We start from the raw sequence: 13,615 nt of genomic DNA, 5'->3' as shown, positions 1-13,615 counted from the left end.
GCTTTCAACGATTAACCCTAGCAGAAGATGCTACATAAACACCATGTTCTTACCGAGAGCTCTGGCTTCTATTTGGGAGAACACGACGGCCTTGATTGATCTCTCTATAAATCGCTTGAACGCGGAGGCATAATTGTCCAAAAAAAGTTAAAAAAATATGAATTTGTCTTTCATAAAGAACATGCTTTCGCTTTTTGTTTAGAAGATTTAAGAAGTAAAATATTTCAGATTATCCTTTACAAAACTAACATATTGGGCCAAAGAGATTTTTGCCAAACTTTCCATTTTTGACAATTGATTTTTATTCAAGAAAGAAGGCAAGACACAAAGAGAAATAGTAGTTAATTAATAGTATGATTGCCCATCGTTAATATAAATTTAAAATGAAATACATTCAGTTTTACAAACAATAGAAGCTTCTCTACCCCATAAATATGATTCATCTTATATGTATGTATCCATACAAATGAAATACACAGAATAAAAGTTGTTAAATTTCACAATCCAAGTCATCTCCATGACACCATCTAGACTTTCATCCGGCCGAACGCTTTTGAATTTTCATTTTTTTTTTTTGTGAGTTTTTTTCAAATAAACAAAGTCAAGAGTTATAAACATAATATATCAAATTAATTTGTAAGGTATCGTCACCCACCCGAACGATTGTGTCTAGTCTTGTCGAGTCAAGACAGTTCATCTGTTCCTTTTTCTCCTGTTTATTCACACTAGGATAGGGTATAATATTAATGGGTATACAGAATCTCGTGTGCTTGCTCTATAGATTTTGGCGCTTTTGGTTCCCGGAGTTGCCCAACTCCCGCGAATCGCCACTAGAAGAGGACGGATTGAGGCCGTATTCGCTGGTTGCGCCGTATTCACTGCTTGGGAAATCTTGGCCTGACATTACCATCTGTTTGAATTTCACCATGTCAGCATTGTATGCACCAGTATCATATGTTTGTGTGTCGGAGCCTGTACTTGGGCTATAGGCAGAGCTTTGGCCTGCTGGTTTTCCAAGATCATTCAAGTCATCCAGGGATGAATCTCCTTCTAATGCACGTACAATCTGTTTCCAGTAACATATAACATTACTTAACCAATGTATAGATATATGCTAGTGAAATTATGCTTCAAATTAGAGGCTTTTGTACTGTGTGACTTAAAATGAATCTGAATCACACTATTTTTTTTTAATAAAATTCTAAGAATTTTTTTTTTCTTTTGATACTTAGAATTACTCCTATTTTAACAAATTGGGAAGAATGAATTTTCTTAGTGCAGCTAACAGTATTCCCCCTGTATTTGTTTAGGATTTATCTTCTACTTTGAAAGTTTCTTTGTAGTAATTATTTGTTGTATTTAGTCTTGATTATCATTGTAATTCATTAGATTATAATATAAAGTCATATATATTAATAAATAAATAAAAAGTAGAGCAGGTTTTCTTTCATTGTAATTCAAATACCCTTTGATTATTTAATGCATTTGGAAACCCCTCACCCAAGGCACAAGATATCTGTCCTCAAAATTCATGTTTCCATGGTATTATCAATATATACGACTTCCTTCTGATATAACGTAGGCCTCCATACATACCTGGCTCATCTTCGAGCGCCTCCTAGCAGAATGACGGATGCTGGCAGCAGCACAAGCGACCATGCGTGCCATCTCTTGGGGTTCATAGTTATTTTCTAGGCGTGGATCCACCAGTTCGTCATAGTTGCCATCTTCCAATGCATGGGTTAGGAGTGGCCTCGCCTGTTTGTGACATGCCAATAGAAAATGAAATCAGTGAAGATCAGGAAAAAAATTGCAAAAATAAAACAAAATTCTTCATGACAACATTAATTTGAAAGATGCTAGTCAAGATTCTTAATTAGAATTTGCAAATAAAGAACTGTAGTATGTACAAACCCAGTCTACTAAGCTGTCTTCCATGAATTTATTGGTAGGATCCACTGGTCTCCGACCAGTTATGAGTTCCAAGAGCATCACTCCAAAGGAGAAAACATCAGATTTATCAGTTAGTTTGCCACTTGATGCATATTCTGGAGCCAAGTACCTGTATTTACAATAGAAAATTTTCAAATCATTAGCTTAATTTCCGTCAATCTTGTCTCTTTTGATATGTAGTCCGTGTAGGTAAAGCAATTATCGACATGTAATGATGATGTGTAAGGTACTACTATGATCATATTGGTTCATGGTTTAGATGTTTATTTAAGAAGAGAAAAATTATAGGAACATGTTGAATATTTCAAAAATGGAGTTCATGATGTAAGTGCATTTTCGAACTTATTTTTTGTGTGAAATTTAGTCATGAATTTAAAACATGGTATAGAGAATTACATCAAGTAATGTGACTTCGATGTCATCTCATGCATACTCTAGGACTCCAAAATGTACCCGTTTAGCCTCTCGATTATAAGTACTTAACCTTTAGTTATTCCTTAAAAACTAAGCTCACTTGAATAACAATCATAGTGAAGAGATTTGAATGACTTACCCAAAAGTCCCCATGACACGTGTAGAAACATGAGTGAAATTGTCAGAAGAGAGTTTAGCCAATCCAAAATCTGCCACCTGAATAGAAAAGTATTGCAACATGATTAATTATCTTCCACAAGTGGCAACACAAGATGTGTGGTATGAATTTTGACAACAAAATGTTAATGGATCCAAAAGAATGTGACATATAAATTACCATGGCTTCAAACTTATCATCAAGTAGAATGTTAGCGGCTTTGATGTCACGATGGATAATTCGAGGGTGGCCTGCATGTATTTAATAAATCAGAGAGAGAGAGAACACTACAATATATAAGAGTTTTAGAGACCAAATATTTAGATCTCTAAAAGTGAAAATTTTGTTGCAGAAGACATTTAGGGACTAATTTCTATTGTCATGATGATAGTCACTAAAAGATCGTCTCGAAAAATAAAAAACAAGGCTTTTAGCGACAAAATTTTAAGAATGTCACTAATAAATAGATTTTTAAAGACAAAATAATTTGATCTCAAAATGATTTATTTTTTGAGACAAAAAATTTGACCTCAAAAGAATAATAATTCATCACTAATGTCCAATTTTTGTTGCTAAAAATATAATAACAACATTTTTCGCAACAAAATTATTTGATCCTTAAAAAATAATTATGTCCCTAAATTTTGGTCTTTAAAACTTTTATTTTTTGTAGTGGAGAGAGAGAGGGGTATGAAAATCATACAGTCTTCATGAAGGTAAGCAAGCCCCTTGGCTGATCCCAATGCAATCCGCAACCTAGTTGCCCAGTCCATGGTTGGCTGACCTTTCCCTGCAACAAAAAAGATTGTAAGTTTTCATGTGATGTTGAATATACTGATATAATTTCTCTCCACAGCGATTGGTACCACGTGTTGGTATCACTAACCATTATATTGTAACAAGAAGTTGATGATTAATTAAGATTTATTTATTTATTTATTTATTGACTAACCATGAAGATGATGTTCCAAGGTCTTGTTGGAAACAAATTCATATACTAACATCCTCTGCCCATCAGCAATACAATACCCAACAAGCGACACAAGGTGGCGATGATGAACGCGGCTAATGATTTCAACCTCCGCCTGAAACTCCCTCTCTCCTTGCCCGCTACCCGTCTTGAGACTCTTCACCGCCACCTCCTTCCCATTTGCCAACACGCCTTTATGCACATACCCGAACCCACCCTGACCCAACACATTGGCCTCAGAAAAGCTGCCAGTGGCGGCAGCAAGCTCGTCATAAGTGAAGGTGCTCTGGTTGAGGCCTAGAGGGGATTGGGGTGGGATGGGAGTGTGGTGACTGGGGTCTAAGTATCCAGAACTGTATTCACTGCTTGTGAGGACTGGGGCTGGAGGAGGAGGTCCGGCCCAGCCACCAACACCGCCTGGAGGAGTCCCCATTAGGCCTGGTGGCGGTGGAAGCTTCACGATGTGTTCTCCCGGTTGAGGACTGTTCCAGTTTGTCAAACCGTTGTAATATTCACCTACCAAACATAAAATCACAAAACACAATAGTAAGCAGAATCAACAAGAAACTAGATTGTGTTTTCAAAAACAATTTTGGCATTTCAATGGGGAGGTTCTTATGGTAAAGTGAATTAGAAAACATTGAACTTTAGTTTGAGCATTGGTAGAGACCTCTAAAAATTATTTTTAAATTTATTGTTGGGTCACAGTTAATTGATTCCTAAATAAATAAATAACAAATGCAATGCAACAATGACAAATTTAGGGAGAGATATTTTAGGGGTCATTTTTTTTTTCCCAAAGCAACTATGTTTACAATTTTCACCTTAATCATGTTAAAGCTCATTAATTAATTCCAGCATACATACATCATGAATTTATTTTCATCCTAAATTGCAACAATTTTGGAATATAATAGATAAATTATTATCTCTCTTAACTCATGCTTTTAGGATAAGTTTATAAAACCTTATTTTGAAACTTTTGTGATAATTAAGAAGCTTTATTTGATCTCCGATGAATGACAAATGAGCTATGAAACAATGCATTATTGATAAATTCGCCAACAGATTATGAAGAATTGCATTTGATAAAGTATTGGGTGATATCATTCTTAATTGAAACATGTAGGCAATTAAATGCAATCATAAAAAGAGGTCAAGGGTTGTGGATTAGCACCTTGAGGTCCACGGGGAGGAATAGGATCCATATAGTACTGCTTCTTATTCTTTTTCTTCAAGAAACATACCAAACAAATGATGATCATAGCAAGAACCACAATGCCACCACCCACGGCTGCTCCTACAATAATTCCTGTATATGATGACGATGATGATGATGATGGTGGTGGCGATGATGATGTTGGTGAGTGGTGGTGACTAGAGGATGAAGGCGGTGACTTGCTCGACGTGTGCGGAGGTGGAGGCACTGAGATAGAAGATGGCGGTATTGGTACAAGTGACGGAGGAGGTGGCAAAGTCAAGCTGGGTGAGCCTGGATTGGTGAAATTTGTTGTAGAAGGCGGTGGTGGGGAAGCAACAGTAGTAGGAGGAGGCGGTGATAGTACTAATGACGGTGGTCGTGGTGGTGAGTGTGGCGGTGAGCCATTTGGTGCAGGTGGTGATGGCGATGTAGTTGGCGGCGGGGATTCGGTTTTTTCAGGTGGTGGTGGGGAAGGAGAAGGTTTAGGGGGAGGGGATTTTGCAGTTGGTGGAGGAGGAGAAGCGGGTGGCGGTGATGACGGTGGTGGTGACGATGGTGGTGGTGATTTTGTTGGTGGAGGTGATGTTGAATTTTTAGAAGGCGATGACGATGGAGATGAAGATTGTTTAGAGTCGGATAGAGGAGGCGGTGATTGAGATTCCGGGGACGGAGCAGTCACGGAGGCCATATTGAAATTCCGGTCAATATTTATGAGTCAGAATACACGCCGGAAATTCCCCTCCTCCTCTACCGTAACTGCTCGCCGCCAATACTTCAGGACCCTAAACACAACAACAACAGCCACCCACAAAATGGCTGAGATTCAATTCAAAAACAAGAAGCTCATTTGTAGCCACAAACCAATTACGAAACAAACGCTCAAGCTAAAGTTACATTAATTTAGTTCAGGCAATGTCTAGAACACCTTTGTCATAATAAAAAGAAAAAATTACATTGCCACTCAAAAAAAAAAAAAAAAAAAAAATCTAATCCCACATTTTGTTCCTGGATCTAATAAATATTTTGTTTAATGCGTTTGTAATTGCAAACCCATCATTTTCATGTTATTGAATTTGCAAAATGGGAAAAGAAAAAAAAAATGTTGAGAGAAATACCTGGATGTAGAAATTCAGGGTTCTGATCAATGAAAAGAGAGAGAAAACTTGTTGCATTCTGTTTTTTCCATTTAGAAAGCTCAGCCCTTCCTTCCTGCAATTGCCTCCTACAAAGCAGGGCCTCTCTCTCTCTCTCTAAATCTTTTTGTCTAGGCTGCCTCAACTTTAGCTGAGTTCGTTATTTCTCTTACAACTTCCGGATTTTTTGCCGTTTTAATTGCACCTCTCATGCTATGAATTCTTATGATAATTTGATGTTTTTTATATTAAAAATTAACAAATTTGTCACATAACATGTCATTCAAATTACAAATTAACTAATTTGTTACATACATAAATTTTTTTAAGAACAGTGAATTTTTTTTCGTCTCGGACCAACCTGTAATTATTTGATGACTGTCAATTTCCCTTTTTAGTACCATGAATTTTATGAAATTATTATTATTTTTTTTTTTTGAAAATATGTATATGATTTGTATCATGGAAATCTTTGCAAGCTCCACCTCAACTATCAGCTGTGTAGTTGGAAAGTTTACTTGTTGAATTAGGGTTCACCAAGTTTTTATTAGACTTCAAAGAATGATGACCCGTCATCAATAGAATATGATTTATCTATTAAATCTAACATTTAAAGATTAACTTCACAAATCAAAAAATCACACATACTTTAAAATCATATGAACATTCATGAAATCTTAATTAAAGAAACCTCATTCCTACTTATGTAATTTGTTTAAAGTGATGTGTTTGAAGTGATGAAGTCAATTGGAACCATTCAAAACTTTCATGATATGAATTATGTTTTTTTTAATCATTATCTAATGATGATATTATATATTGCTAATTACTTATAAATATATAATAATAAAAAAAAAACCTGCATAATAATAATTATAATTGGCAGTATCCACAATTTGAAAGAAAAAAAAAAAAAATCATTATAGGTTCTCATATTTTTGTACTGTTTGCAATTGTATATATATTTATTTCATCGCTAAGAAGAAATAGTTTGTACAATGGTAATACAGACATGTTGATATATTCTGATTTGATTTAAAATCCCCTTATAGTGACATTAATTATGCCCATTGGCCACATTTAGGAAACAAGATTAGTTGCATTTCTAATTAAATAAGTCTCAAAAACTATTACTTGTTTAGCATTAAGGGGTTGTTTGGGATGACCTAAATAAGTGCACTTTTTGTCTTTTTACGAAAAGATGTGCAGAAAAGTAGAGAGGTGATGTGATGGAAAAAAGATAAAAAAATAAAAAGATGGATTATTTTCAACTTCCCAAACTTGACCTAAAGTTAATAAATATTGACGGAGCTCAAAATGTTCATGTTTTGTTGAAAAAATATTTTAAAAAGTAATTCTCCGCTTTACAAAGTTCAGCACAGAAAAAAAAACCACGATCAAGCAAACAACAATCTCAGTAACATTACTTGTATTTAGTATTTACAATTTTTTAGTGTAATTTGTCCTCAAAGGACATCCTAACTAAGCTCAGTGACCTCAAATGAATTAGTAGTATCAGTATTTGGAAACAATTTTGTTAGGTTTTTATTTTTGGTAATTTTGTTTGACAAAACTCCTTTCAGTTGTACTTTTATTTACTCATTTATTTCAGTGAGGTTATGAGTATTTTGACGCGAATCCAACCCGAATTATGCCTTGCAGAGAAGTTTCAGAAGATAATTCTTTCATGTTTGCCACTTTGCTGACTATGTCGGGGATCCAGGGAATCGAGCTGCCCGTCAGCTCGAGAGGGTCCAGAGGGCAGCGCCCCTTGGAGGGTCCGGGGCAATGCCTAGCCGGGGTTGAGAGGCTATGCCGCTAAAGCAAAAAGAAAAAATACAGTCGAAGTTGATTGTTCACTCGAGCGGCCATTTGTGCACTCGAGCAGAGAATCTTTAGTTCCAGAATTTTGATCACCTGCAAAAGTACTGGGAGTTATTTTTTTTTCCGCTCAAGTGACCTTTCCTGTGCTGGTGCGTAGATCCTCTCGAGCGACCATTCTTGCGCTTGAGCGGAGATCACGAATCAGTTTTCTATAAATATCTGTTTCAGTTTGTTTTTAGGTTTACGGCTTCCAAATCTTCTTCTTGGGTGTTAGGGTTTTCATCTGGGGTTTCTTTGCTTGTTTCCTTTGATATCTGTGAGAGTTTAATCATGAATTGGGTAGATTATATCAAAGGATGTCACGACCCAAACTCGCCCCTAAGGATTTAGCATCGTAACTAGCCAGTAATTTGGGATTACCAAAGGCCCAGTAATAACAATTGTGCAATAGAAGGGGCAACAGAAGCCTGTAAATATTAAAATAGAATGTCTAAAGAGCTGTGAGGACTTAAATGAGTAACACAAGTTTCACATACTAATATATGCAAAATACTTAAGTCCATAAGACGTTTATATACAAAAACAAAACAGATGCTAGGGAATTAAATCCCAAAGCCAAAATGATTTATACAATATTCACTTGACTTCATAAGAGAGCACCTAAAAACAAGCCTTAACCCATCACAATCCATTCAATCCCAGAAAAAAACCTATTCGGCAAAGGTCCAGTCCATCTGACCCCCAAAAGGCCAATTCAAAAAAGATCTATCCATTACCAAAAGATCCATTCTAAAAATGCCCAATTTAGTCGAGCCCGTCTAGACTAATCCAATTTAGATACATCAAGTATAACCGGGTCAAAAATTAGTCAGCTCTCAGCTTACACCCATCCATTTCTTTAATTGCCAACTTAGCAGACCTATGATGGCTCAGAGTCTGGAAGAAGTTATGGCCATGATAGCGGCCTAAACTAAGGAATTGCCATGCAGGATGAGACCAATGCTGAAATGCAACGCCCATCTGGGGCATCTACTACACATCCAATCCTGGGCCCCTAGCTGAACTTTGACCCACCTTCGCCAGCTGAAGATTTGCAGAGACCAGATCCTCGAGAAAGGCTAGCTCAAGCTTGAGTTTTCAGACTCTTGGGACATCCTAATAAGGGGCTTTATCCCCTTGGTATTGATGATCTCGAACCGATCTCATTAAATATTGCTAACCTTGAGAAACATTTTAAAAAGGCACAGGGAATTAACTCCATTCCAGACATCGAGAATGAGCACACCGAGGCTGCCGTAAGACTCCTAGACAGATTCAAAATGCTACACATTGACCATTTCGATGGGTCTGGAGATCTTATGGTACATATCCGGCTTTTCTTGGACGTCTTGAAACCGATGGGTCTAACTAAACCGCAAAAACTCTCTCTGTATGGAAGAACCCTGTCAGGTATAGTAGCCACTTGGTACGCCAAGTTGGAGGATAAAATGAAGCAGAACTGGGAAGAGTTGGCTGAGGCATTTGCCAATTAGTATTCTTACAATACCCAAGTTGAAATGACTACCCAAGAGCTTGAAGCAACCCACTAGAATCCTACAGAACCTTTTGTGAAGTTTGTTGCAAGGTGGAGAGCAAAGGCAGCACATATGACAGATCGACCTTCTGAGAGGGACCAAGTGCGGATAGTGGTACAGAACCTTGAACCTAATATGTTACATAAGTTAATAGTCGCTCCACTATTCACTTTCAAAACTTTGCATGAATTAGGGGTTCAGGTTAAGGGTGCATTCAACAAAGGGATTATTCCCAGAACAAGCGAACCAACAAAGATGGTGTTTTTCGGGAGCACTATTCCCAAACCCACTGAAATCAATACCATTGCTACTGCTGACCCATTTGCTAATCCAAGCCCACAAACGGTCAGCCCAACCTAAGCTCAAGGTAGAACTTTCATCCCCTCTATATGAGCTTAACCAACGCACTAAAAGTCCTAATGGAGAAAGGGTATCTCAGAGCCCTTGATCTCCAACCACTTCCTGACCCACTCCCAACTAGACATAACCCCATCAAATACTGCGTGTATCATCAGTAACGCGGTCATGGCACCCATTGTTGCTACCACCTTCGTCATGAGGTTTAGAATCTCATCGACAACTAGATAGTAGCTCCACCTCAAGACCCTAACGTTACCACCAACCCACTTCCCATCCATGACCAAGTATTTCCCCTCCACTTTAATCTCATCCATACACTGCTTCCTACTTTCAATCCTAGTATATACATCACCTTGGCCCATTTACCCAAGCCTGAGGTGTTCATTCTCAAAAGTACTGATTTGTGCATGATGGATGCACCCAATCTAGTTCGGGTACACCAAGAGCGCCAAATGGCCGAACCCACTACTACTGAAATGTTAGGAATAATTGAAGATCTTCAAGGAACAGTGGCAGATTTAACATTTGGGGTTTCGATCCCATCACCAAGTTCCTCAATCTTGGGGTAAGCTGTAATTGAAAAAGGCCAACCGAAGCTATCTCAAGTCTGGTTGATGACAGATCAACAACAAATGGGTCTCGCTTTGATATAGCCACCCAAACCCTTGGCCAAGCAGAAGTAAGTGACAAGAACAAAGCCAGGACAAGTATTGATCCCTATGCACAACTTCGGTGGACTATTAAGACTTTGAAGGTCAAAGGGTTAAACAAACAGCAAGTGCTTGCAGTTGTTGCAAAAATCGTGGATTACACTTTTATCGCTTAGGATGAGAGCATTTTGAATTAGGGCAAGCAATGAAAATGGATGCTTTACCAGAAACACCCATCCTAATTTCAGTCCCAAGCCTATGAATACCCGACCAACACCCGCCACTCCATTTGCCAATGTTTCTAAACCTAGTGTTTCCTCTTCCCTGAAACGAACCTTCACCCAACTCCATATAAGCCTAACCTATGCGTTAAAGGTACTGATGGAGAATGGATATCTCAAACCGCTCAATCCTCGACCTCTCTCTAATCCTCTCCCACCTAAACATGACTCTACCCAATATTGCACATTCCACCAGTAGTACGGTCACCATACTGACTGTCGCTTTCGCCTTCGCCTTCGCCTTTGCCATGAAGTTCAAGACTTGATTAACAATAAGGTCATCACCCTACCTGAAAATCCCAAAGCTGTCAACAACCCTGTTGCCATTCCATAACATATAACCCATACACTGCTTGCCACCAACCAACCATTACCCTAGCCGACACAACATACCCGCCAATGAGCCCAAACCCACTGTGTGCATTCTTGAATCTTTTGATTCCGATTTGAGCAAAAAGAAGAAAATCTTTGAAGAGATGGAAAGTTTACTCGATCTTGGCGAGTTCAAGCTTGATGAAATAGTGGGCTCTCTACAGATGTCAGCACTGGTGGTTGGAATGATGAATCTCAGTCTCAGCTAGGGTAATTGTCGAAAGCACGTGGGAAGGATCTTCTGAACTGGGGGCATGGTGTGAAGAAGCAATTGTTTCGGTCAAGAAGACGTGTGGGATTTAATCTGTGAGACCTTATTTGAAAGTCAGAACTCAATCCTTCTGGGTGTAGATGTGTCTTGAAGGCAGGTCTGGACCTTCCCGTGGGCTACTTAAAGTTGTTTTCGAACTCTGCAGGTAGAATTGGAGAGTGAAAACCCCTTTTCGTTTCAAGGGTACTCATTTTGTTTTGAGTTGTGTCTTGTAAATATTTGTTGTGAGTTTTATTTTCTGTCTTTTCTTACGTTGTTGCATTAGTTGAGTCGTTTCATTTGAATCGCTCTTGTGTACCCTCAGGTCTTCATCTTTATAAGCAAGTAGGAGTCAAGTTTCTAATCATTTTATTGTGCCTATGGTGACGCATGTGTGACCTTTTACAAATAGAAAAAGGCTTTGAATTTTTTTTTTTGAATGAGATTCTGTTAATAAACTCGAGTATTAAGAAGGATCCCCTTAATGGTTTGAGTGAATTCTGACTTATCGGCGCAAAGTTATTCATGCTTTCAAAAATTTTAAGTTATTTCTTTTGCAAAACTTGCGAAGATAGGTTCAGAATTGTGCGTGGTATTTTTACATTGTCCTGGGGATTGTCTTCGCCGTTAGGTGATAATTTTGGCAAGCACAAGATCGCTTTCAGACCTGCAAGTTGTCACGTCCCAAAATTCGGACAATTAAATATTAAATTAGGACTAAACCCTAATAATATTTCATCATCCAAATCCTAGGGGTAAAACAAAAAAACTAAACGCCAACCAAACCATTTATCATAATTTCATAACTAACCAATACCTCCAACATTAAAATTACAATAAATAGTCAAAATAACTTAAATAATGTAAGGTTACAAACCATGCCAAATTATCCCAATACTAAAGTCATAAAAAAAAAAAATACATAAATTAATATCAACCCTAAGCTCAAGAAAGCAAAAAAAGTCCAAACAACATGTCCTACGATCATAGTTATTTCTTGTCACCACTATAGCCTCAACTAATCCTGTAAAAGAAGCTCGACTGCGCTCAAACAGAACACATCCAAGTTGCCAAGAGACAAAACGGGTCAGTATATAGGTATACTGGTATGAGTACAAAATTTTACACCCACGTGTCCACCAAACACAAACAAAAATACATTTAATTCTTGTTACGGGACAAGACAAGTAGTTTTAACCGCACCGAGATGAATGAGTAGTTTCTCGAGATACGGTGACATTTAGTTTTTTATCCGTACACAACGAAATATAAATTGATTATAAAATAAAAAAATAGAAATAAAAATATTGTGGATCAGCCCTGTATAAAAAAATTAGTAAGACCCACCAGCTTGCAAAAAAAATAAAGTCAGTATAATTTAATCATAAGTAACTTGTTTAAGAAGTATAAAAATGCACCGTTTCATACTTAAATAATTCAAATTAACCAAAACTCAAAGAATAAAAATTGTACAGAATCAAATTTCTTAAAAGACAGCATGAACGAATTTAACAGAAACTGAACAGGTTGAGAGAAAAACTTGATAGAAAAATCTAGACGGAATTCAATCCAAAAATCTGAAACTGAAAACGAACAAAAAAATCCCTAAGATGACTTTTTTCGGAAAAGTTCCAAACACAAAAAGTTTGCAGAATAATGTTTTACTTTAGTTTACGCGAAACCAATAAAAGTGAGCTCGTTTCGTAGGTTAAAATAGCCTCTAAAATTTGCATTGCTAAAACGAATCAAACCGACAATAACTAATATCATCCGATTATAAGTTCTAATCGATCATTTTAATAAAAAGCTAAAACACAAAAGTTGTCTAGAATCACGTGTACATGCCTCTGCTCAAATTTCATAATTTATCGAGGTCGTTTACTAGTTTTCAAGATGTACAAATCGATACAATTCACACTATACTAATAAACTCATAATTAAATTCTTTGTGCCTTAGCTCCACCACTTCGGCCCTCCACTTCCGGTCTACACGTATATCCCATGTGTCTCCCATATACCTAACACCGCTCCGAAGCCAAACTTGTACGAGGATATCGTCCCGAGTTTGACTCACACTCCCCGGATGGTTAGTATATACATACGCGCGTAAATCAAAGCACTCATCTATTCATGAGAACAGGGCAACATTATACATATACAACACATCTCACTCTTGAGAACAAACATAACAATCCCAAACTTAAAGCATTCAAATAAATCTCATAATCCTCACCCTTTTTTTTTATACACTCTTTCTCTGCAACACTCAAATAAAATAACAATCTATGGAGTCATGGTGAAGTATAAGAAATTTATCTATGGGTTTCTAATTAATTTTAATTTCATATAACCATGAGTGGGATTACAACCATAAAATAAATCCATATAAAAACCTTAAACCTGACATACATAACTAATCAAAATAATTAAAATCAATCATCAACTAAAAACCTTAAACTTTACATACACAACTAAA

General features: G+C 37.2%; 1 protein-coding gene across 1 annotated transcript; it reads right to left on the bottom strand.

Moving 5' to 3' along the window:
* Nucleotides 1–564: 564 nt before the first annotated feature.
* Nucleotides 565–5,477, bottom strand: LOC114300505 (proline-rich receptor-like protein kinase PERK15). Its single transcript, XM_028245370.2, has 8 exons — nt 4,672–5,477; nt 3,477–4,010; nt 3,228–3,314; nt 2,705–2,775; nt 2,507–2,583; nt 1,915–2,062; nt 1,597–1,758; nt 565–1,066 (listed from the first exon to the last, which is right to left on the bottom strand). The coding sequence occupies exons 1-8, from the start codon at nt 5,381–5,383 to the stop codon at nt 776–778; spliced, it is 2,082 nt and encodes a 693-aa protein (XP_028101171.2). The 5' UTR covers nt 5,384–5,477; the 3' UTR covers nt 565–775.
* Nucleotides 5,478–13,615: the final 8,138 nt, after the last annotated feature.

Source organism: Camellia sinensis, chromosome 1 (genome assembly GCF_055761805.1).
Source record: "Camellia sinensis isolate YWXY chromosome 1, ASM5576180v1, whole genome shotgun sequence".
Taxonomy (NCBI): domain Eukaryota; kingdom Viridiplantae; phylum Streptophyta; class Magnoliopsida; order Ericales; family Theaceae; genus Camellia; species Camellia sinensis.
The sequence above is the reverse complement of the archived record's forward strand: the minus strand, read 5'-3'. Positions and strand labels throughout refer to the sequence as shown.

Bases quoted from the DNA above. Each gene is read 5' to 3' on its own strand.
- LOC114300505 (XM_028245370.2), bottom strand. From the start codon at position 5,383: ATGGCCTCCGTGACTGCTCCGTCCCCGGAATCTCAATCACCGCCTCCT. The intron at 2,584-2,704 runs GTAATTTATATG...TTTTCTATTCAG, and splicing joins ATGATAAGTTTGAAGCCATG to GTGGCAGATTTTGGATTGGC. The intron at 1,067-1,596 runs GTATGTATGGAG...TACTGGAAACAG, and splicing joins GGCGCTCGAAGATGAGCCAG to ATTGTACGTGCATTAGAAGG.